The sequence below is a fragment of the Lissotriton helveticus genome, chromosome 4_1, assembly GCF_964261635.1.
Source record: "Lissotriton helveticus chromosome 4_1, aLisHel1.1, whole genome shotgun sequence".
NCBI lineage: Eukaryota > Metazoa > Chordata > Amphibia > Caudata > Salamandridae > Lissotriton > Lissotriton helveticus.
This window is the reverse complement of record NC_136063.1, coordinates 311,216,061-311,242,526: the sequence shown is the minus strand read 5'-3', so window position 1 is coordinate 311,242,526 and position 26,466 is coordinate 311,216,061. Positions and strand designations below refer to the sequence as shown.

Sequence of the window (26,466 nt, the reverse complement as noted above, 5' to 3'; positions counted from 1 at the left end):
TGACAGACCCAAGACCTGCTGACCTTCAGGAGGATACCCAAGACCTGGCTGTTCAATCAGTAGGGCCCCCCCCACCAGCGCCTTGAGACCCTCGCGGGTATGTAGTGCGCTTTACAAATGATTGATTGATTGACTGAATTACAAATAACTAGAGTGTTTACTAGAATTACTGTCCACTCTCTTATAATTAGTAAAAATAAAAAAGCAGACCTATAGAGCTACGGCACTAAAACTACAGTAGAACTAGGACAGATTAATCCTAAAACATTTGCAGAGTAAATGCTGTGCAGTCTGCCATATTTCGAGACATTTTTAGTTATATCATTAAAAAAGGTTCACTCTAGTTTAACATAACATATTGGCTATTATCACATGCCATAAGGATACAGAAATAATGTATGCCAAAGTTCTATTATGTGGTGCAAATAAGTTTTTATTTTCAGATTCGAGCAGATTGTTATCCTAGGTATAAAGGATTCGGACATGAAAAACACTATTTTCACTAGAAAAAAGTCGCACATCTGAGATTTTAATCTGTTAGGGAGGTAACAGAAATGCACCCACATGTTGGTAGTCACAGCTATTTTTATTTTCCATGTTTCGAAATGTGCTGGTGACTGTGCAGCTGGAATTGTAAGAGGAGTGAAGATGTGAAGTATCCTCTGCAGGCATGTCTACATTCAACCTGATAGGCATACACCGCCCTGTCGAGTTATTTCACCAACGTGAAGGTAATGGAAACTCTTTTTCCTGGTTCTGGGAGAAAGAGCACATTTTCTGAGATCTTCCAGTCAGGTGAAGATATGAGCTGCTTCACAAACCTTCCTATATTCATATATTAAGCAGCAATGGTGCTAACAGAGTTGTATTCCGAGTTGTATTCATTTAGTGTTTCTTGTAAATTACACAAACTAATAGGAGATGAAGGGGTAGGAAAAGCACCTAGAAGCAAATGAGCACTACCAAACACCCAGAGCCAAATGTTCAACATTCGACCCGCGCAGGAGAGGACAGGCAGAGCGCTCTGTAAGGTACTTGTTCTACTTATACTTATGTTATTTCTTCAGTTATTTATATAGCACATTGTACATCATTAGGTGGTATCCTTTGCATTGACAGACCGGAAATAGACATGCCTGAAGGCCGCCTATTGTCCAAGATGCTAGGTGTGGATGTATTTATCAAAGACCAGGTGATCTGTCACGATAATCACATCATCTGAGGAAGCTGCTCCCAGGAACTCCTTCTTGACAGCTAAAAAGCCAAGTCACCCAAGTAGAAATATTGAAAAGTGACATGACATAACGTCTATTTCTAAAGAGCATCTTCAACCAGAAGAGTATTTTGATGCTGAATAACACATTTTGATTGTTACTCAACAAGGTGGTACTTATTTTATCGACCTCAGAAGGATGAAATGCCGAGTGGATATTTCACAATTTTTGCCTTTGACCATGAGGTAAAACAGATCACTGCAGTGGGTGAGGTTGACACTTTCAGGACGGCATTAGATGAAAAGCACAGAGACCTGGTAAGAAGGTCTTTGGTTAACTTTTACCTGAGAAAGAACAGTCCATTTCCATAACAGCCCTGCAGAGAAGAAGAAGATTTGTTTAGTTAATTCACTTTCTCAGTGAGAATCTTCAGAGCTGGTCAGAATTTGTTTTTGCTTCATGAGTACCATAGCAGTGATATTTTGTACATTTCTCGCAGTAGCGTAATCCAGAAGACCCAAAGAGATTCCAGTGTTATAATTCAATATCAGTGTAATATTATGTGTAGCCCGGATGCACACTTGGAATTATTCATTTAAAGTTGTATTCACATGGTTATATTTATATTTCTAAATACAGTACAATATGAAAAGGTCAGTGGGTGCTATGGTTATTTAAGGTGATGGCGCAGTCATAAATTGATTTAACACATGAAACAAAGCAGTTATTTAACATTTTGACTGAATGCTATTTTCGAGTGCCATTCATATAGCATTGAAATAATATGTTCAAGAACAAAACATTATTATAGGCAAAGCGTTGAAATACAAATATCAAGTTTGCATACCAGAGTTTTTCAAATACTTACGTCTTCCCTAGGATAATGATTACACATCATTCAAGCAGAAACCCTTCAAAGGCAAACCAATATGTTAATTTTGGATTTTTATAAAGTTTCACTCAAACGGAGTGAGCTGTACATAGAAACAACATGGAGTTGCAAGGCACCCAATACAGACGGAGCAGTAGTGGTGCAGTCCAATAAAATGAATAATAGTTTAGTGACAACCTTATCTCAGAGCAAGAATGGGCATAAGTCACAGAGTTACAGGGTAAGAGAAGGTTGAGAATAGTATGGTGTTATAAAGAATGCGGTAAGTAAGAAGGTCAGAGACAATTTACAGCAGTGGGAGTGGAGCGGTAACAATCCTCAAGGAGAATGGAAGCATGGAAGGTAAGAGTGGCATCAGACAGAATGTAGATAGCTGTAGGAGGATATTGAAAGGGGAAAAGATAAGTGCAAGAAATATAACAGGATTTTAAAAAGAACTGTACTTAACCAAGTCAACTGCGACTAGTCCAAGTAGAAGAGGAACTAGAAGAGGAGAAGCAGTCGCTTCCAGGAGGCGTGGTAGGAACTGGAATCAACTTCACAGCTAAAAAAACCCTTACCAATATATATTAGTTTAGTTTTAAGCTCAAATTTTGACTCCTCGACATTGGACAGCTTATTACATACTGTGTACATAAACTCCCATTTTTATTGTTAATGTATGTAAATATGTCGTCCTCCCTCAAACAGGTAGAGACCTTAGTACTACCATATAGAATATACATTAAGTCCCACATGGGTAGAAAGTAGGCACCCATGTGTGAATGGATGTATCTTTCAGGTCACCCATGCTGGTAAGGATAGCACAGCTATCTTACAGGCCACAGAATGCTTAGATAAAGCATTCATCTGACCTCCAAGAAAGAGCTCAGGTCTGCTCCTTGATTACAGTCAAGCATATTGGCATATTTTACCTACATGAGAGTTTTGCAGTAGTATATACACCAAAGCGTTTTCCAAGACGTCACAGGTGTTTGGCCAGACAGAGTAGGCCCACTGACAACAAGCCCTAAGCTCCATCACATACACCAAAGCTTTTTCCAAGTGGTCACAGGTGTTTGGCCAGACAGAGTACGCCCACTGACAACCACCCTAATCTCCATCACATTGCTAGAACAAAATCACACCAGTCACCTGAAACCATGATGATGGCTTGAGAAACAGCTTAAAGTCCCATCATGAAAGATGTATGTGATCAGTGCTGCAGGGTCTGGGTAATATATCATCACAAATTTTATTTTTGCTCTTCAATACATGTAAAAGAGATCACGTTCCTTAATGGTGTTCTAACAAACATTTTAAAAAATCATTTTAAGCCTGCTAAATCACTCATACATGCATTCATAGCGTGCTGTTTAAAACCAAAGTCCAGGGCTTGCACCCAAACGTTTGTTGGCTTCAGGAGAGCTGAGCAACTATAGTGTTGTCAGGCTTGTGCTTTACTTCAATACTAATGTAAGCTTGTGCACTGTAAACAAGAAATAACAGTACTAACAAATCAATACGTGATGGTGCCAGTGATGTAATTAATGCTGTTATTTATGATGTCATCTGTGACATCATGTGTGAGGGCATGAGCAGGTCATTGGAAGAGTTATGATTGTAGGTTCGAAAAAGGATAGAAGTAGCTAATGTCTAGAGAATCCAATAATGATTTCTTAACTGATGGGCTGAATTTGCCGATGCAGAGCAGTAGAAGACATTCCCTTGATAAAGCAAAAGTATTGTGCTTGTCCAAAACAGTGCAATTTAATGTGAGATTTCCTTTAAGGCTAATGTTTGTTTTAATAGGTTCAGAAGGGTGGGAAGGTTGGTTTCGTTTTCCTGATAATTTGCTTGGTTGTGATAAGCAAAACTTCTCTGAAATTAGTGCAAGAGCACTTGTGTTTTTTTTAGCTAGAGTGTATGTTCTCTCCTTGTCTGGGATGGTTAGGAGTGGAATCTCAATCGATTTCACATTTCCTTTGAAGAAGTTTGCATATTTCTCAAATCTCTACGAGGGATGAGAGGGTGTTGGAGGGAGCAGCGTGTTTTTCACCACCTCAAAAAGCTTTCTAGGGTGATTTTGGTTCAGTTGATCTTATATCTGAAAGCAGTTGATTTGGCTTTGAGGTAAGTGTTCTGTACTGTTTCCTTTTCGTTGTCAAATGTACCAGATTTGTTAGCTTTGGGTTATGTCGTCATTGTCGCTCTGACAGTGTTAGGATACTTTGTTTGTCATTGAGATATTTAAAGAAGCATTTTCCAAACCTTTTGATTTTCGCTCTTTTTTATTTTTTAGGGGTGGTCTTGTCACTAATTTCTGACAGTAACCACATACTTTGTCGTGATGCCATTCATGTTTTCATGTATGGATATTTTTTGTTGATTGAGATTTCTAAGGAGTCCAGATGGATTGTTGAGGTTCCTAACTCACTGATTGACGGATCTATCTACTCTTGTAGATTTACTACATGTGCATTTACTTTTACAGTTACGAGTAATTTAATTTACTGCATTTGCTATTAACCATTTGCAAGTGTAAAGTTACTCAAAAGTGTGGACTTACATGTCCTCAGCCCCTAACAAAGGGGGTCTAGTCAGTAAAATCGTCAAATGCAGCTGTTAAGTTACTATTACTAGTAGTGACTTTATCACTGTATGTGACTTTCCACACACCTTGCGGAGACCTCTGCAATCAATCGGTGCGGAGATATAGGGAAGTGTAAAAGTTATATAAAAAGTTTTTTAGTAAAATATTTTGTTATGTTAAATATTAATGTTAAGTAATTTCATAAATTCATTTAAAATGCAGAACAAAATAAAAAATACACCTTCATTAAATTTTAAATACAAAATACATTATTTTAAATACATTAGATTAAAATAACATTCTTTTTCAAAAGTATAAATGAAGAAAATCCCACATAATGTAAAAATGATGTTTTATTATGTAAGGATATTTAAAATAATGTATAAAATAATTGAAAGTATTGTTTAATTACTGTTACTTCATTTTTTAAATTTTAAAATGGCTAATAAAATATTTTAAAGCAATATAACAATCATCGGATAAAGCAGTGCTGAATGGCATTTCAACGCAAACCATAATGTTTTCACTCGTTATCATATTCTGTGAGCTTTTCTGTACCTCACGCTTTTCTACGTTCCTCACTTGGTCTTCCAAATGGTTTATTTGTAGATTAGACATGTTTTTTGTATTTTTTCTTATCTGCTCAAGATTCATGAACATCACTATGATGTTAAAAAATCTTGGACGCATTTATATGTAAAAACTTTATTTACATTAACATAAAAAAGATATCAATGAAAGGGTAGCTCTTAGAAGAGACTTTGGGTTAGGTAGAGAAATTTTAATGGTACTGACTAAGGGCGTGATTACGAGATTAGCGGTTCTGGAGAGGGCTGCCACACCAGCGCCACGCTACAGGATCACCAAACCCATAGTCAGAGCGCCCACCAGATTAGGAGTTTTATCCTGGTATAGCCGGGGGTCATTTGGCGTTCCCAATGGAAATACCAAACCTGCTTACTTGCCCCCCAAAAGCCGTTCCTGCATGGCATGGACTATAAAGTCCATGCTGGACAGGAAAGGGGATGCATGCAGACGGGGGCACACCATGTGCCCTCTGCATGCATCCCATGGCCCACTAAGTTTCCTCACTTTTAATGGCGGACTAACAGGCATTGAAAGTGAGGCAGTCAGGAAACTCCTATTAAGCTTGGCTTTGCGTATGCGGGCCTCTGACCGCTGCGCCACTGACGCAGGATGCATGATCCCTGATGGGTGCAGCGATCCCACTGCCCTATTCGTACTACGGCGGACGTCCCACCAGTCTGGCGTTCCAGGGACCGTCACCATGGGTTTGACGGTCTGATGGACCGCTAAACTCGTAATCAGGCCCTAAGTAATATGCCTGTAAGCACTTTGCAAATTACTTAAAAGACGTAAATGAAAGCATTAACACAGTCAGTAAGATGGGCACTATATCTCCAAAACAGATTTGGATGTCATATCTTATACTACAAGGATAAATGCTGCCAAATTGATCATCGCCAAAATGTGCAGACATGGCATGATTGTCATTGTGACAGGCATGCTGGGGCAGCTGTGTGCTATATGAAACTTGTTAATATAACATAATATATTGCATGCCATTGCATAACATTTCCATCCCTCTGCACCTCTCGTGTGATGGTATGTGCTGACCCTGTCATCCGAGTTTTTACCCTTGAAAAGCCATGGTGGCAGTAATTTTAGCAGGGAGGTGGGCTGGGCGCCATAAATGTATGCATACACACTCACACCCATTCATTCACACGTGTGCACACTTACCTCCCATTCACAACATGCACTCACAAATACACATACATACATTCATACATACATGCATGCACACATCAAACATAAAAAAACATACCTTCCCTGCATGTCCCATAGAGGGAACCCTAGGAGGTCCCAGGAGGGTTGTGACTGCTGCCTTCCATGATTGGCTGACCTAAGGTCACTTAGGTTCTTCACTCTTCACAGAGTTGGATGGGGTCAGTGAGTCTGCAGACCCCATTGCCTTGTGACGAGGTGTCACTCATTGGCACCTGGTACCTGGGCACTTCAGGGCTTAAAACTGAAGCGCAAAGTTCAGAGGCTATCAGTGACCCTCCCCTCGTGACAAAGGGGAGGACCTTGAGGGACTTATGCCAGGTAGAGAAGGCCACAACCCCAGGGCTGTCAAATCATCAGCCTGGCAAAATTCAGCTCAAGCAACCAGGTGTCAGCGCATTTAGTACAGGTAATGCTTCTGGTTGCTGGAAGAAGAACAGGAAGAGTATCTGTCGAGCTGACCTTTGTTCAGCCTGACAGACAGTCTTCTTGTGGGGGGGGGAAAGGTGGGGGGAGTGACCCCTCCGCCCATATGGACAGGCTGCGGTTGCTGAAAAGACAGACAGAGCAAACTGTTAAGCCTACAGTGCTCCATGCGCTCACAGCATGTGCCCAAAACAACCACCACACATTGCACCTGAATGAAGGTACATGGCAGACAGCATGCCCACACATTGCACCCCACTCACATTACTCCCTTACAATACAATCCGCATATTACAGACTGTCTCAATGTGGCCACAGTAGTGTTCCCCAAAAATACAGTAGCCTCCTTGCACTGTTTGCTACCTCATGTAATTTGTTTGCTCACAATTGTCACTTTTACCTCATGTAACGTATCGTCTGCTTTTGTAATTTGTTCACTTGTAATTTTCTGTTCCTTTTGTGAAGCGCTCTGACGCCTTCGGGTAAAGTCCGCGCTATATAAAAACGCATAAATAAATAAAAATAAAAATAAATAATTTACCTCCTAAACCTTTTCTTCTTAACCCTAGATCCATTGCAGACAGACCCCCTTATGATACACTGCTGTTCGTCCTGCACATAACACCCAAACGTACATGGTCACACACTGCACCATTGCAAACTACACCTCTTCCAAACTGTAACCTCACATACTGACTGCACCACCTCAGACTATACACCTTCACAATGCATCCTCTGAAATGCGCCTATTTACCAGTGCATCCCTCCACATGTAACTCATCCTGCACGCCCCCAAAGTGTGTGTGCACTGCTTTCCATTCTGGGTTTTTCCGCACTGCTCTCTTGAAACATCCGGAAAGCTCCCCGCACTGCAGTACATCAACACTACTACTGAAACACTCCACATTGCAACTCACTCAGTAGCACAGAACCATGAATTATCTGAACTGAATGCCCACCTGCGCCGTTGCCCTTTGAACTCCTGAAATCCCTTCCCATCACCCTTCTATGCTTCACTAAATCATCTCCTCTAAACATATACGCCAAAAACATGGCACAGAACCTCCCATTTTACTCAGGCAGATAACTAGGCCTGTTTGTTCTCAGTGGCATGTGCCAAAGGTAGTGGGGCAAGTGGCAAAACATATTTAATACAAATAAAACATATCTACCTCGATAGGCGACGTCCTCCTCCACCAGTCTTCTCTCTTCCAGGCAGACTCCAATGTGGGATCCACTCTACTCCCCTAACCAATCCTGGCGCTGCTCTCACCAGCATGAGAGCAGCGCCAGGATTGGAAGGAGCAGTCTCACTCAGTGCTCTTAAAACCACTGGAGGCCTGCGCTTTTTCCAATCCAGCTGTCCCAGATAGCTGAGTTAGAGAAGTTATAAGGCACATGTTTGGCTGGCTATCGCAAGACAGCCGGTCAAGGGACTTGCACATTTTAAACTTAAGTACACAGCTCCCTGCTGCCACTCAGCAGCAATGGCCAATTACCGTTTAATTTTACCATTACCAAATTACCATTTTATTTTCCAGCTCTGGCCTTAGGCTCTCTTTGTGGGGCGACACTCCTCTGCTCAATCTGAGGACCCTCCCCTGTAAAATTGTCCTCAAATGTAATGAGTAGGTTTGGTTGATTGCCGCCTCTAAGGGGAGAAGGTTCCTCCTGACTGATGGGAATAGGCCTAATGCAAAGTGGTAGAAGGCAATAGGGTAATGTCAAAGAGCTGGGTGCATATGCAGGTGGGGTGTAGTGTTACAATAAACGATGGGAATCTCTGGCTTTAAGCTATAGGGGCTGAAAGAGCAATCCGCCAGAGGTGATGAGGGTAGCAGGAAGGACATTTACACGGTGATGCGATATAAACTATACCACCAAGAAGCTGGACTCGAGGCCAAGTTGCATAATTGAGTCGGTGCCACTTTCTCTTTTACTTACCGCTAAATATTGCTGGGGAGGTTGTTGCCACGTCCACTCGGTGCTATGTTGGGTAAATACATGTCTTAAAATCGTTTGTTTTTTCATTCTTTTTTTTTTTTGCAAAGTACTACGTTTTGTGTAGCGCTTATTGCGGCCTCATTCAAAAAGCTTTAATACTTGAGTGAGATTCATTTGTGAAAATTCAGGAGTTAGCTAAACATAAATCTGAAATAAATCACACTGAATGTAGCCATTTAGCCATTTCCATATAAATACCCCAAATGTAAAATTCACTTTCTAGTCAGTAGCAGCACATTGTAACTGCGGTCTTTGTGATACACACGTGCCAACATCATGGAGTAAACTATACAACTCATCCTTTTACAGTGGTGTTTGTAAACGGAGTACATATTTACCTTCTAGTTAGTACCCATTGAGGTCATTTTGTTCTAAATATTTTCCATGAGTCATAAATAAGGTAAGTGTTATTATACATTGAACATGTAATGGGGAATAAACAAAAGAATGTCTTTTATTTGACTAGATCTCTAATTAAAAAAAAGTATGGAATGTTAAGAACGTGTATTTTTCTTTGGGTCTCTGCAGTTTTAAAGAAACAAGTAACTCCGGATGAACTTCTGAACCCAGGGGCCCCATACGTGAGACGAACGCTTACGGTATGTAATCTCATCCTCTTATTCAAGCTGCTATTGTTTCCACAGAGGGTGGGTTCTTATTTAACTCTGAAGAGAATTGAGCAAAAAGTAAACAATTCAGTGATGACCTCCACTGAATGTGCGTTCAATGTATAGAGTTTTGTTTGACCAGTTCAAGGGTACATTTCCAGAAATAGATGGATGCCACGAGTTTTATGAAAGAATAGGTACATTACTGGCCACTGCTTCTTTGAATATTGAATTAGAGGCATGCGCGGGACCCCGTTTCAGTGGGTTTTGTTCTCCAAGTCAAACTTCCATCTGTAGAATTTTGACTCGGTCAGGAGCACTTAGGAGACTAAGGGCCTGGTTTAAAGATCACAATCTTGACAGTCAGATATCCTATCTGCCTTAAATCGTATTGTAATAAGGTGGACGGGAGATCAGTTAGTGTATCCTGAAAGTAGAGGTGGGCGAGCCACCAAATTAAAAGTGCGAGCAAAGCCAAGGGTCTGGGTTGACTCTTAGAGCCTGTGCACGAACCGAGCCCTGAAACTGTGCGGCATGTAAATCATACAGCAAACATCACGTAAAATATAATAAAGTCTCTTCTGTATTCAAAAACGTGCATTTCTTTATTAATATGTCACACTGAAGTACTGCACTGAGAAGTAATTATTAAAAATGTTTACCTTAGGCTGATGACATTCAGCTTCTTTCATTTGACAAATTTCCTTTGGTCACGCCCTGCACTTAGAAACTGACTTGTCACAGAACACATTTGATGGCCACCAACTTAAATTGAATGGGGACAAAATGGAATTCTGGCTCATTGGCAGAGACCAGACATGCTGGTACAACATGATGGCGTGGACGGTACAGTAAAGAGCTGTGGCGCTGGGTTGGGAGGACGAGTCGACATACGACGGGATAGGGAAAATAAATATCTAAATAAAACTACTTACCTTATGCTCACCACATCGTCGAGCGCAGGGTAAGTGTTTTTTATTTATTTATTTATTTATTTTTCCGTAGCCCATCGTATGTTGACTTCTCTTACCTGTTCCAGCCGTGACTGACAACATGGCATGACTGTACTCTTTGGTCAACTTGCAGTCTGGATTTACCTAGTTCTAGAACTTGGCATCTGGTTCAATTACAAACTGCATGTACAAACTGTATTTTGATTGTAGATTCAAAGCCTTAGGACCCTACTGAGTTTATGCATGTAGAGAAAAATCTTTACACGGGCAGAACATTTAGTATCTTGGTCCTCAAACCCACAAGATGTCCAGTTTCACAAGTTTTAGGAAAAGCTTAAAACCCACTTGATCTCCTTCCTTTCTTTTTAGGTCTCGCCTGGCGAACGCAGCGAGAAGCGCTGTCGCCAGCGATATCTATTGTTGTGGACTCGCCTCGGAAGTGGGACAGGAGATGGGCACGCGCAGAGCTTTTGCCGATTTGAGCAGGTGTACACGAACATACAGCCACGCGGTGTGCACATCTCCTGTTCCGCTTCCGTCCTCGCAAGCCAGCATGCAGTTTCACTTTCACTTTTTTTCTTTTTTTAAAACTCGCCCCAACGTTGGAGTGGCCCTTGCGTGCCCTCTCAGGAAATAAACATTGACACTGTGCCTTCATCGGCACAAATGAAGCATCCCCTACTCACCCGGTCTGGCGGCTGGCTGCGGCACGGTACATTAGCACTCCAGCTCCTCTATACTTCTGCCAGAACGATGCGGGGCTCTCTCCTTAGGCATGGGAGCCCCGCACTGCTATCTGCCGCTCTCCCGGGACTTCAGCTCCTGCACTTCCTCTCTGGCGCCGGGGCTCCCCTGGTGAAGAGGAAGGGGACAGGCGCTGTCTACACCGGCCGCATGCGCCGCCACTGGGCACAAGCCACAGGGCATGCAAAAGTTACATGTACAGCGCATGCCCGGACAGCCCTCGCCCTCCCAGGTCTCCTCCCTGGGCTGGATGTGGAGATGCTTTCTGTTTTGCTTGTTTAATCATGTTATTATTGCTATTCTCACACATTTTGCTGGACAGCAGTTAATTGCGTTACTTATCCTAGTTTTTTTTAGCCTGGACAATGGCATGGTTGTTTGTCAGTGGGTCAACGTGCTCCTCATTGCCGTCGTGCTCCTGGGTCCATATTTAGCATTACCAACAACACGGGCGCCATGCTTAATGTTTTAGCAGGCGCCCGAATGACTTGCTGACTTTGGCAATGCTTTCACTGTGGTTTACACTGTTTCTTTAAATCACAAATGAACAGTTTCTAGATTTATTTCCGGGCAGCACTTTTACCCCCACACGTATTTTCAAGCACGGGTATAACGATGGGGATTTGTCTTTCGTTGCTGATGACGCCCGGTCGAACTGCCCTGGTGGTTGCTAGTGAGTTGATGGGGGAACTCCTCTCCGGCCGTTCCTCTGCCTCCCGAGCCGGAGACGGGGCTGCATGGTGTCCTGCTTCGCAACGCTGGGACTGCGGCTGGATTTTCTAGTCTCCCTCCCCACAGCAACAACGAGAATGGCGCAACCACTGCTGCCCTGTACCACTGAGCCTTTTTTTCCCGTCTTCATCTGAGTCAGCGCGCCCCTCTGACCCGCAGCTGCCTTCCTCTCCCGGGGCCACTGCCTAGTCACCCACACTGATTTCTCCCTGACTCCGACGACCTTAGAACGATCGACAAACTACAGCCATCCCCCACCACATCTGGTAACTGCCTTCCCCTTCAGCCCTGCTCCAGGGGTAGGATTCCTTAAGAACTTGCTGCTGTATTGTGCTGAATGCAGTGGCGTAGTGCAAAATAAGAGGCCCCTGAATCTCACACATTCATTTGCTTATGCTAAATAGAGGGCTCTGAAGGGTTTCTTCCATCCCTTCCGCTGCCTTACACCTCACCCACCCCTGCTCACCCCCACCGCAAGTTTGGCGTTGGCCTGACTAGGCCTCTGGCAGTGTGCTCCGTTACACTAGAGACGACCTTGCACTAAAATTCCCACTGTGAGCTTCTACATAAAGCATTGAACCACAGCAAATGTATTTCCGACGTTCTTTTGCTACAATTTGTAACAGCCTCGGAAAAAAAATAATTTCCTGACCATTTTAGACCTCTACTTGAAAGCTTTCCTCAATACTACGGGGGATGGTACGAGAAATGAATGTGATCAACTGCCAATTTGTAACAAATTCCACTGTAGGCGCATATGGATTCACAGTTTAGGAAAGTGCCTGGAGAGATAACTTTGGAAAATAAAGCACCCACCCCATCGCATTGCGTGGCGATATACACCCCATATTTCCTTAGGTAGTTCAGTGGTAGTAGTTTTGTTTAATTATTTTGCTACGTTTCTTGTTGAACGTAGATCAGGGCATTTCGGTTGGTAAACGACTCCTTTATATTATGTGGCGAATGAAATGCGGGTGTTCTAAGCTGTTGGGTATGAAAATGTAAAATTTCCTGAGAGTAGAAATTCACATTGAACCATATTAAATAAATGTTCAGATTTGTGAATACATCAAATGTTCATTTGTTTAAACAAATTAGGTAAGTGAGTAATTCAAATAATGGGAGAAATCATCAAAAAACGAATCTGGGGTCACACTCATTTTGATAAATATTACATTAGAAATATGACCATTGATTGTCACATACGAGTGCGCATTAGGTACATTGTGTAAGAAATTCTCTCATTGTTTTATGGGACAAACATTGGAATATCTAAGTAAGAGCATCTAAGATCAGAATAAGAAAGATATGAATGACAGCTGTGAGTATGTGCGCAAAAACATTGGTTCAGGCGGCTCAAGTATGGACCCCACCCCCCACCAAATCAAACTAAACAATGACTTGCCAAAACCACATGCACACACACAACCACACACAACCACACAGCCACACAAACACAACACACATCCACAAACACAACCACACACACACAACCCCACACACACAACCCCACACACACACAACCACACACACAACCATACACACAACCACACACACAACCACACACACACACACCCACACACACAACCACACACACGCACACACAGCCACACACAAAACCACACACAGTCACACACACAAACACACACACAACCACACACATAACCACACACCCAACCACAGACCCACAACCACACACACACACAACCACACACACAAAACCACACACACACAACCACACACATAACGCACACACAACCACACGCACAACCACACACCCAACCACACACCCACAACCACACACCCACAACCACACACACACAACCACACACACACAACCACACACACAACCACACACCCAACCACACACCCAACCACACACGCACAACCACACACAACCAAACACACACACAACCACACACACACAACCACACACACACAACCACACAAACACAACCACACACACACACACAACCACATACAACCCCACACACAACCACACCATCAGTGCACGCTTCCACCAGGCACACAATACCAGCCGTCAGTGCACGCTTTCACCAGGCACACACACACCACCAGCCGTCAGTGCACACTTTCACCAGGCACACACACACCACCAGCCGTCAGTGCACGCTTTCACCAGGCACACATCACCAGCCGGCAGTGCACACTTCCACCAGGCACACACACCACCAACCATCAGTGCACAATTTCTACAGGCACACACACCACCAGCCATCAGTGCACACATCAATTGTTAACGCATCCACAATTACCTATTGTAGCAATCGCAGTATGGCACACTTTACTTTTAAACATATTAATTTAAAGTGCAGCATGCCATCATTGCTACAAAAATAAATACACATTTTTTTGGCCTACAATTTATAGATTTTTTTTGCAATTGGTGATGCAATATTTAGCAATGCCAATAGCTCAAACTTAATTAATGCGAGACCTATTGCATTGCAAATGCTTGTTTTGTCCATTTATCAGCGTCCTTGCATGACTGTTGTGCCAAATAAATGAATAAACAAACAAACTTAGAACTAATGAATTGTTATGTGTATAGGAGTGATTTATGAGCACGTGCTGTTTGTCCTCACGTTCAGTACTTCTAGGTACACTTCTAATGCCCCTGGGAGCATAAATGCGAGTTTAGTGTCTGCTAACTTGGAAAAATCATAAACCGCACCAAACAAACACAATAAATAACAAGCATGGGTAAAGAAAATCGGCCTGGCCTTAGTAAGCAGGTGCAATGGTTACACATGTTTTATAATACGTTGAAAAAGTAAAAACAAAACAAAATGTGTATATGCTTCCAAAATTTTTTTATTAAAAAACGGAACCATTGCATGTCATTTTAACAGGGGAGATGCTTACCAGCAAACACGTGAACTTAAACAGATATAGAAACTAATTTTAGTTTTAATACCCATCGTCGCAAAATGTGATTATTTTAATGCAAATAAAATGTACTATTGACTTTAACTACTGTAATGTGAAGGCATACTTTAACACATTGTGATGATTAAAAAAAAATAATGGTAAAGAATGAAAATAAAAACTATTGGCAAAGTAAAGTATTAGCCCACTGAAGTTCACGTATAAGGAACAATGTTATCACTCTGTGCAAGAGAGCCAGTGGCTGAAGTGGGTAACCCATTGCCCTGTACTGTATGCCTTGGTAGGTGAAAGCAAAATGTGATTTGCAATTGAACAGGTCAGTGGATGAAGAGAGTTGACCCAAATACTCTCTGTGGATTTATGGAAGTGCCTATTTTATATTTATGATTTTTGTTTGTTCACGTAAGGCTAATAAGACTGTGCCATACATAACTAATATCTAATATGTTCGAGTTCCTACAAGGTGCTTGAAACATGTTGCTCACCTTGTTGTGCTATAAATTTGGCCAGCCAGCTCCTTCTAAAAATGCAGCCCATTTCGAGACAGCACAAAGAGTTGAAGGCAACTCTTACAATTCACAGTACAAAGGCACTCCTCATTTACAGCAATGAATCAGTTGTAAAATGTATAGCTAGTCTTATTTCCGGACAGCAACCCATTCTTGCCTATTTCTTTTTAGGTTGTTGGTGATGCAGTAGGGTGGGGCTTTGTTGTACGGGGAAGTAAGCCATGCTTTATTCAAGCTGTGGATCCCAGCGGCCCTGCCGCTGCAGCTGGGATGAAGGTATGTTCTTTTAAACTTTTTCTGATGTCATGTTTTGGTCACTGATATAGATCCACGGGTACGTTTTATCCGTTTTTTTTGCATTTCATCTCTTCTGATATATACATAAATGTGCTTGGCAAATGAAATAAGGACTCTGCTGGAGGAATAGCATATTCTCTGCTGTCAGCAAGAGGAGAAGTAGGAAGAGCGAAAGAAAGTTGTACCTTAAAGACATTGGGCTTTATCGTATAATGTGTGAACTGGGTGCACTAATTTAACCACTTCACTGCTAGTCCTCCCCTGTGCTAAGCCTTTTTTTGGCTATTTGGTGTAGATCGCGTTTAGGACCCCATAACGTTTTGTCCACATAAGGTATCCATGCCAAATTGGTGGCCTTTTTTCCAACATCCTTTGTATTCTAAAAACACCCAGGGTTTGTGGACTCCTCAGGAGGAGAACGAGAAATTAGACAAAATACAGCTACAGTTTGGGTTTTTGGGGGAGAATGGGAAACAATTTCTGTAGAAGAAGGCGTCTGTTTTTTTCCTGTCAATGGCATCAATGAAGGGTTTGCCGTGCTAACATCACCATCTTCCCAGCTTTCAGGAACAGGCAGGCTTGTATCAGAAAAACACAATTTTCAACATCCTTTTTACTAGGAATAGCCAATTTTTACTATTTTTTTGTGCTTTCAACCTCCTTCCAGTTAGTGCTAGAAATGAGTGTGAAACCAATGTAGTATGCCGAAAAGCTATACATTTCTGAAAAGTAGACACCATTCTAAATTCAACAAGAGGGTCATGTGTGTAGATCCATAATGTTTTTCCTATAAAAAGTAACCGTTGAAATAAATAAATGTTGAAATTGAGTTGGAAAACACAGACATTTATGTCTACATTTCATCTTTGACTTTTTACTATGGCAGACTATTGAAAAAGCAATATACTGTCACGTCCGCTGGACCCTTCTGGCTGCGGGATATATAGGGCTTGTTGGTTCACCAAGAACCCAAGGTACGCAGAGCCAATAACTGAGCTGCACACTGCAATGGTTTTTCATTTTATAATGGGTATTCAGCAATTTGTTCTGTAAAGTATAGTGAAAAAAAGGTATCAAGGAAACCTATGTATTTCTGAAATGGGCCAAGATATGGAGTTTAGAAGCAGTGATTATTTGCACGTCTCTGAATTTGTGGGTACCCATACTAGCATGTGAATTAGAGTGCATTTCTTAAAATGACTTCTTTCTTACACACTGTCTTACATTTGGAAGGTGCAAATGCAGCGAAAGACAATTGGTAAAAACACTGTCCCCTAAGTCTCCCGATAACAATGGTACCTCACTTTGTGGGTAGGCCTATTGCCTGTGACAGGAAACAGCCCAAAATGCAATGTGGACACACTGCATTTTTCCACTCAAAACTGACCCTTTTTTTGCAATGAGCCTAGCTGTGAAATCTGGGCCCCTGTACTTTTTTTTAAACTAGACACCCAGGGGAATCTTCAAAAGTTGTCTAAAAAGACACATTTTCATCATATTTTTGTGATGGAAGGTTCTAAAATCAGTGGGGAGCCACGCACTTCCATCCACCCAGCATTCCCCTAAGTCCCCCAATACAAATGCTACCTCACTTGTGTGGGTAGGTCTAGTGCCCACAACAAGAAATGGCCCAAAGTGCAACATCAACACATCATATTTTCCCACCGAAAACTGAGCCTTTTTTTCCAATGTGGGTAGCTCTAGATTTTGAACTCTAGGTCAGCCGGCACCTACGGAAACCTAGCCAACTTGTACGTTTTTCAAAACTAGACACCTAGGGACATCCAGGGTAGACTGACTAGTGTGGCTCTCACCATGTTTTTTACCCAGAATCCCTTGCAAACGTCAAACTTTGACTAAACAGTCTCACATATCTGTGATGGAAAATTCCGGAATTTGTGGAGAGACACAAACTTCTGCCCACCTGGCACTCCCCCAAGACTCCTGATAAAAACGGTGCCTCACTTGTGTAGGCCTAGTCCCCTCGACAGGAAACGGCTAAAAAGCGCAACATGGACGCATCACATTTTTCCACCGAAAACTAAGCCTTTTTTTCCACTGTGGGTAGCTCAGTTGGCACCTATGGAAACCTAGCTAACCTGTTCATTTTTTAAAACTAGACACCTAGAGGTATCTGGGGTGGGTGACTTGCATGGCATTCACCACGTTTTTTACCCAGAATCCCTTGAAAACTCAAACTTTGACTAAAAAAAACATATTTCATCACATTTCTGTGATGGAATGTTCTGGAATCTGCAGACAGCCACAAACTTCTGTCCACCCGGCATTCCAGTGCTTAATTTGAGCAGGTGGTTTCCGGTGCTCAGCACCTGCACTTAATCATCAACACTGGTGATTTTCACTAGCACAATTAAGGTCACATTAATTTATGGGGAGATTAAGTGATTTGCCCAGAATCACAGGATGTTGAGCCGACTGCAGGATATGAACCTGGTTCCCCACCTCTAAAGTCTGCAGCTCTGGCCATTACACCACACCCTCTCCCAACTTTCACAGTTAGCAGTTGGTTCTGTTTAAGGCAGCGCTAACAGGAGAAATGGGCTGGTGCATGCTGCCTCCTGACAAGAGCACGGCACTTATTTTTTTTCCACCAACCACTGCGGTATTCCCCCAAGTCACCCGAGAAAAATGGTGTCTCACTTGTGTGGGTAGTTCTAGTGCCCGTGACAGAAAACGGCCAGCACAAATGTCCTACCACCCAGAGTTGCCCTCGGTCTCCTGATGAAAATGATACCTCACTTGTGTGGGTGGACCAAACGCCTGCGAAAGGGAAGGGCCAAAAATGTATAGGGATTGCCTTTTTGGACCCACTTTGGTTTCCTCTCGGTTTTTCATTTTATACTTTTTTAAGCTGAATCTGCTTTGGGAACGCACACAAGTGAGGTATCATTTTTATCGGGAGACCAAGGGGAATGCTGGGTGGTAGGACATTTGTACCGGCCCTCTGCTCTAACAACTTTGCCGCACAGAAATGTTAGAAAAATGTGACTTTTTAGCTAAGTTTGAGGTTTGCAAGGAATTCTGGGTAAGAAAATGTTGGGGGAGTCACGTAAACCACACCTCCCTGGACTCCCCCTGGTGTTTAGTTTTCAGAAATATCTGGGTTTGATAGCTTTCCCTAGAGGACTGCCGAGCCTGGGACCAAAAACGCAGATACCCCCCTTGCAAAAAAAGGTTATTTTGTGATGGATTATTTTGATGCATCCACAATATGTTTTGGGCCCTTGCCTGTCATGGGCACTTGGCCCACCCACACAAGTGAGGTAGCATTTTTATTGGGAGACCTGGGGAAACACTGGGAGGTAGGAAATTTGTGCTGGTCCGCTGATCCCACAACTTTGCCCCATAGAATGTGAGGAAAATGTGACATTTTAGCTAAATTTGAGGTTTGCTGGGAATTCTGGATAAGGAAAACTGTGCAAACCATGCAAACGACACCTACCATGGACTCTAGGTGTCTAGCTTTCAGAAATGTCTGGGTTTGGTAGGTTTCCCTAGATGGCTGATGAGCCCTGGACTAAAAACGCAGGTGCCCCCCTTTCAAAAACAGCTAATTTTGTGATGGATAATTTTGATGTGTTCACAATACGTTTTGGGCCCTTCCCTGTTGCAGGCACTTGGCCCACCCACACAAGGGAGGTAGCCTTTTTATCGAGAGAGCTGGGAGTACGCTGGGTGGTAGCAAATGTGTGGTTTTCTTTTGATTCTGGAAGAATATAGCACAGAAATGCATGGAAAATGTGTGATATTTAGTCACATTTTGAGTTTTGCAGGGCTTTGTGGGTACGAAAACTCAATGGGATCCACGAGAGCACACCACCCTGTATTCCCCTGGGTGTCTGATTTGCAAAAATATCTAATGCTTGTAGATTTTCCATACAGACAGTGTGCAACCTGGCTGAGAAAGGTAGAAAAGACAAGTGTTACTTCACAACCATCTGTTCCTCAAGTACACACACATACTGGTTGGATTTGGCATGAGGGTGAGTGAAAGGTTCAAAGAGAGACAACAAAAACGAAATACACTGTTAATAATTCAAAGGTCAAAAAAGTGAACCAATGACTCACAGCTCAGGAGCTGTAAAGCTGCATCAAGGCAACAACCGCTTTACAGGTAATTCACACACCTTTTATGCGTGACACACACAAAACCATTCACACCGCCAGCCACAGGCCCAGCACATTACACCTCTCACATCAACAGACAGTGCCATTCAAGGGCCCTACACTTTCACATGCCCACATGACTGACACCCGTTTTGACACCCCGTTTTGGCTTAACCACGACACTAAACCATTCTTTCTAGTGTTTTGATACTAATGCCACGTGTTCCTCTACAGACACGTAATCGTGATGTAAACCCCTTGTGACGCCACGAGTGATCACGATGTCACACTGGACTTACAGGTATTTACCCGTCCAAACCCCCCCCCCTCTCTCTCTTAGCGGAGGTTCTGAGTACTTTCAGATAGTCGATAATTACCCTTCTGGCACCATCTACTGTTCCGTGTGGAGTTGGACCATGGGTATTCTGTCCCTTCATAAGTCTATAATGTATATACCCCTGTGTTATATGGACTTCAATCCCGTGTCTAATTTAGCTTCTTAAATATTTTCAATAGGTTGCCTGCCCCCCCACCAAACCCCCGACTGTCCTGAAGAAGACCCCACAGCAAGGGCACCACTTATCCCTGCGCATAATTGAGGGTCGAAACGTCGACAACCATTCTATTTTGTGACAACTTCATGCCATAATTGTTACATATATTGTACCATTGGAAGTATGTCTTTTTGTTGAAACACCTGAAATTTTGGTTTTCTTGTTTTTGCATTCAAATTAGGCAAGAGAATATTGCCAATTAACTGATTTTAATGTCACTTACTTTCCTTATTCTCACATCCTCACAATATCTTCACCCCCATCCTGCTCCACTGGGCACTTAGCAACTATTATCTTTCAAGAATTTGTGTTGTATATTCAATATACTTTATCCCATTGATAATAAAACAATGTGGATACATTGACTGTTCTATATGTGTCAGTTTTTGATTATTGTGTAGTAATTGTTGTATACACTGGGGCCCCTTCCTCCTAGTACTATTCGAACCCAGGTCCCAGTGACTCTGTTTGGGTAAACCCCCTTATTTATACTTTACTTCGTGCAGACGCTGGTCTGCGAGGTTTCATTGTTCCATTCCATCATTGCCAACACACGATGGTGGAAAGAGAACTTCTTTCCTACTCTGAGGATTATATAGAGAGACTTTTGGACAATCCAGATAACATCTTCCTCTCCACTAACATTCCATCTATCGACTTTACCCTGAAAGATAAGATCTCACGCCTGGAGCGTCTTGAGAAAAAGTTGGTCCGTACCAGTTGGCACGGCCATCTTCTCACTAGATATCTTAAAGAGAACATTATCCCTGTGGGATTACAAATTAAAATAGAACCAGCTATTTTCATTGAAGTGTCAAAGTTTAAAGAAGGGTTCACCCATATATCAAACAATTGCTCCCGCCATTGGATGGTGTTAGGGGTTGAAACCGCTGCTGAACAAATTCACCTGATCGCAGCTGAGATTAAGACTCTCAAAGCCGAGATTGCTGCTGATGCGAATTTTGCCAGTGCCAAGGAAACACTAACCAACTTGGAGGCATCCCTGAAGGATTTTGATTTAACCACTCAGAATCGCAAACTCGAGAAATTAGCCAGGGATTTGCGTTTATACGACTAGAAGAAAACTTACCCATACCTACAGGAAGATTACTTTCGCCAAGACAATCAGGGCCGATTCATCAATAGAGGCCGTGGTTCATATCGCGGCAGACGCAACTTTCAAACCTTTTCAGATTCCTCTTACAGCTCTGAAGGTGATCAAGAGCAGGCTGGTCCCAGCAACTTTTACAATTATTCTGACTACGATCACCAACAATATCAGTACAATCCTTTTTTAGGACAACGTCCATGGAGACCCCCACGGGGCAGAGGATCCAATTGGCCAAGAGGCCAACAACGTGGCCCTCAACACAATCCGAACAACTGGGATGGAGGACGCGGACAAGCTTCAAAGCAAGTTCAGTTCCAACCCGAGCAACATGGCGAAAGGACGACTCGCAACAAAACTTACAGATGGTAGAGACAACGAATGCATCCAATCCTGTTGTCAACTTATCTCAACATACTTTGAGTAATGACGAATTGAAAATACTCAGTAAAGGACTTTCTTATGTCCCCACGTACAAACCAGATGACTTCATTGTGCGCACTGAACTTTTCCGATTCTTCCGCAAGATTCGACTTAAATACTTCTTTCGCAACTCACAATCACAACCCAATCTATCAGTGACTGGACTCAGAACACCCTCGACCTTTGTCCCGTATGCTAATACCATGTCACATAAAATCTTGGCATACGAGGCTGTCGTGTGGAGAGATGTGCAACAACTCCTTCACGCCAATTCCTATACTAGGTACAATACAAGTAAGATCGAGAAGGCTGCACTTCAGTCACTAGCTCTAAACACCAAAGTAGTGGTTAAGCCTGCGGACAAGGGTGGGGCCATTGTGGTTCAAGACTCCTCCACCTATGAATCGGAAATTCTTCGCCAACTCAATGACAACATGAGCTACAAACTACTGAGAAGTGACCCCACCAAAGCCATTGCTCTTGAAATCTTGGAACTAACCCAGGCCGGCCTCGAACAAGGTTTCCTATCAGACAATGAATTTCAATTTCTCAATCAAAAACATCCTCGCTTGGCTACGATATACACTATACCCAAAATCCATAAAAGTATGGTGGACCCTCCTGGGTGTCCCATCGTCTCGGGATGTGGCTCCATCCTCGAGCCATTGGGTAAATATATAGACTTCTTTCTAAAACCTCTAGCCGAGTCCACTCCATCCTACCTAAGGGACACGATGCATACCATTAACATCATCGAAAATTTGCCTTTTGATCCCCATCAACAAAGATTAGCCACATGTGACGTGGTTTCATTGTACACTTGCATCCCTCAACAAGAGGCTCTCATGGTGATTTCTCACTGTCTGCAACGACGACCTGCCCCTGTACAGGTTCCAGCTGATTTTATCTTGGCTTTACTCCAAATAGCGATGACTAAGAATTTCTTCATATTTATGAATACATTTTACCTACAGACATCTGGAGTGGCGATGGGGGCTCCCTTCGCCCCGGATGTGGCTATCCTCTATATGGCGGCTTTTGAGGAAGACACAGTCCTCAATTCGGTGAACCCATTCAGAGACCAGATAGGTCTCTGGATGCGGTACATCGATGACATTCTTCTAATCTGGAATGGAAATCAAGTTGATCTGGATTCTTTTTTCACCTGGCTCAATCAACAATCGGTCAATGTAAAATTTACCATTCAATCTGACAGTCAAACCATCGACTTCCTTGATATTACCATCTATCAGGAATCTGGGATATTGCGTACCAAACTATTTCGGAAACCGGCTGAAAGGAACTCACTGCTTTCTTATAACAGCCACCACCCGCGAGCTCTTCGTGACAATTTGCCATTCGGGCAATTTCTACGGATTCGAAGAAATTGCTCTGTCAAAGAACATTTCTTCTCCGAATCAGAGGATCTGGCCAACCGACTTCACCAACGGGGGTACCCGAGACGTCTGGTCAAGCAGGCACGCAAACGTGCTTGGTTCTATCCTAGAGACGAACTGCTTACACCTAGAGTGAAAGATACTCAAGATGAACAACGCATGGTTTGTGTAACTACCTTCAACACAAAGAGCAATAAGATTAAACATATCATTGTTGGACAGGCCCCACGAAGGGCTCGCTCCCTCCCCGCATGACAGGGCCCAGACACCGTCTCTCCGGGGGCTACCCGCAGAAGCAACCCGCAACCCGTCCCCTCCGGGACGCCTGCTCCCGGATATCTCTGTGTCACGGGCCCGGGCCCCCGTCAGCCCCATTGCCCGGCCCAGCCGCCATCTTGGACACTGCACCACGCGGCCGCGTGGCCTCAGCTCGACCCCAACCCTGGGCCCGGCCAGGCCCCGCCATCCCGGCACCACCATCCATCCAGGAGGTGAACGGACCACTTGGCAGGCTAATGGGAGAAAGAAGTGTCGATGGCTCTCCCCCGCCAGGTGCCGATCGCCCCCAGCCTCCCCGGGTGCTGGCTCCACCCCCCTGCTGGGTGTCTGGACTCCCTCATCCCGGACCTCCCGACCTCCCAGTGCGAGGGTCCGGACATCAAAGGGCGCCAGACCTATAACCGAGGCAGCCCCAGAGCAGGAAGGCAGTTGTATCCTGGAGTCGAGAGACACGGAGAAGAACTCATCCTTGACGACCTGCTGGCGCTGCCGCGGTCCGACCCGTCCGACCACCGAGCTCGAGGATTGTGAGCTACCACCGTTTCACCTCAGTACCCGTAGGTACCAAGACTGTCCCGCTACCCCCTTTCCCTACTAGAGACTAGAATTGAGAGGATCATCGTGTCCTGATCTCCTTGTATCGTACTACCTTACTTCAAGAACTGCCTATAAAAGGTGTTACTCTGATCTTCGTGTGGTGTCCATCTGTGGGGGGGAAGTTACTTGTCTGTACGATCGCTGGAGACGGCCCTCACCGGAGGCCTCTCCCCTTGTGCTCGGCCGACCCTCCAGGTCCCCGTTTAACATTGGTGGCCAGCGGCGCGATCCGAACCAACGCGTAACCGTACAGAGAGTAACTCACCCTACGACTAATCCACAATGACGACCAGAGAGAGCGGATCTGCAGAGAAATTCCAGATGGAAAAACTGGAAGAGTACAACCACCGAGAGCTAAAACAATTTTGCATAGAACTAGGCATTGCCACCACCGGTCTGAGCACGAAAGAGGACTTCAAACACGCCCTAGAATCCTGGGCAGAGACAAATATCGCCGGACCCCGGGACCCCGAAGCACCGGAGACAAACACCACTCTGACGGAGGAAAGGAGAACGGATCTCTCCCGGGAAGAGATCCGAGAACGAGAGAAAAATAGACTACACGAGTTAGAGTTGGCACGGCTCAAATTAGACGGAGAATTGAAACTGGCAGAACAAAAGATGAACTTAGAACACTTACGGCTCCAAGAAGAGCGAGAGGAAAAGCAGAGACAGAGAGAACTCGAAGAGAAAAGACTGGCATACGAACACGAGTGCAAGCTAGCGGAGATAGAAATGCGCAAACAGAACAAAGACCTAGGGGTGCCCGAGCAACCGCGCCCCCCAGGTATTACCGAACAGAAGGTCCACATCCCCAAGGATGTGGTCCGGGAATACTATCGGAACGACGACATACAGCAGTGGTTCAAGGCCTACGAGATCGCCATGACTGCCCACCGGATCGCTCGAAGTGACTGGGGAGCCGGTCTATGGGGGAGATTCGTCAATGAAGGCCGGGATGCCCTGCTGCAGCTTCCGGACCATCAAATGACGTCCTATGACCACATGAAGGCCGTCCTCCTCAGTCGATATGGGCTGACGCCCGAGATGTACCGCCAGAGGTTCCGCAACTGCACCCGGATCCCGGGTACAACCTGGATAGAATATGTGAACTATTTCAGCCGAGCCTTCGAGGGATGGATCAAGGGTAGCAACGTAACAACCTACGAACAGCTCTTCAACCTCATTGTGTGGGAGCACCTCTCCAACAACTGCTTCGTCGAGCTAAGGCAGCACCTCCTCGACAGTAAATTGACTGACCCACGGCAGCTCGCCGCCGAGGCTGACCGATGGGAGAGCACCCGAGTGACCCGGAGTGGGCCAACCGAGCAGAACAGAACCAACCAAGGTCATCATCGTCCCCGAGGAGGAGGAGGAGGACAGGGCCGGGGCAGAGACGCCGTCCCGGCCGCTCCCACCAACAACACCCCGCCCCCGGCCGGCCGGGGCAACCCCCCGATGCGCCCAGGGTTCCGAGCCAACGTTACGTGTCATCGATGCCAGCGAGTCGGCCACTATGCCAGTGACCCAACCTGCCCAAAGAACCAGACCCCCGGACCCCGCCAGGTGGCTGCCGCCGCCCTAGGAGAAGAGCAAGTCTCCGAAGAGCCTGAAGAGTATGAGCAGGAGCAGCCCGAGTGGGAACCTGCCGCCATGACCCTGGCCTGCCTAGGGGGAAGAGACCTGATCCCGCGGGCTCCCCTACCAGCCAACACCAGGAAATACAGCCAGTGGGTGAACATAAATGGGCGTAAGGCCGAAGCCCTGCGTGACACAGGGGCCAGTGTGACGGCCGTCCGTTGTCACCTGGTGACCCCAGAACAAATTCTGCCAAACGTTCTTTGCCCCGTCCGATCGGCCGACAATTCGGAGAGCCTGTGTCGGATGGCCTGCGTCCCCTTTGAATGGGGAGGAGTCTCCGGTATGTTAAAAGTGACTGTCCGCGACGATGCCCCCGTGGACTGCCTCCTGGGGAACGATCTCGAGAGTTCCCCGTGGGCAACCGTTGAAAGAAGAGAGCACCTGGGGATGTTAGGCCTCCCGGGCTGGGCGTGCGTAACAACCCGGTCCATGGCCGCCGACACCATCCCTAGATCTGAAGAACCCGAATGGCCAGCACCTCCTCCCCCGATCGCTCCAGAGGGAGACTCCATCCCTACCGACACCCCGGAACAAACCAACGAAGAGCCCGCTCAGCCCCAAGACCTTCCGGACCTGGCTCAGTGGCGTCAGGAAGGGGGGCCCACCCTAGAACAATTCCGGCAAGAGCAAAAGACATGTCCCTCCCTCGAGGGACTGCGACAGCAAGCG

At 44.6% G+C, this 26,466-nt stretch overlaps 1 protein-coding gene across 1 annotated transcript in view; it reads left to right on the top strand.

The window, feature by feature from the left end:
• Positions 1–26,466, top strand: part of DEPTOR (DEP domain containing MTOR interacting protein) — a 609,509-nt gene that overhangs the window by 479,336 nt on the left and 103,707 nt on the right. Inside the window, exons 8-9 of the mRNA XM_078686837.1 lie at positions 9,446–9,516; positions 15,545–15,649. Coding sequence (XP_078542963.1) covers positions 9,446–9,516; positions 15,545–15,649 — 176 coding nt within the window. The remainder of the gene's footprint in view (positions 1–9,445; positions 9,517–15,544; positions 15,650–26,466) is intronic.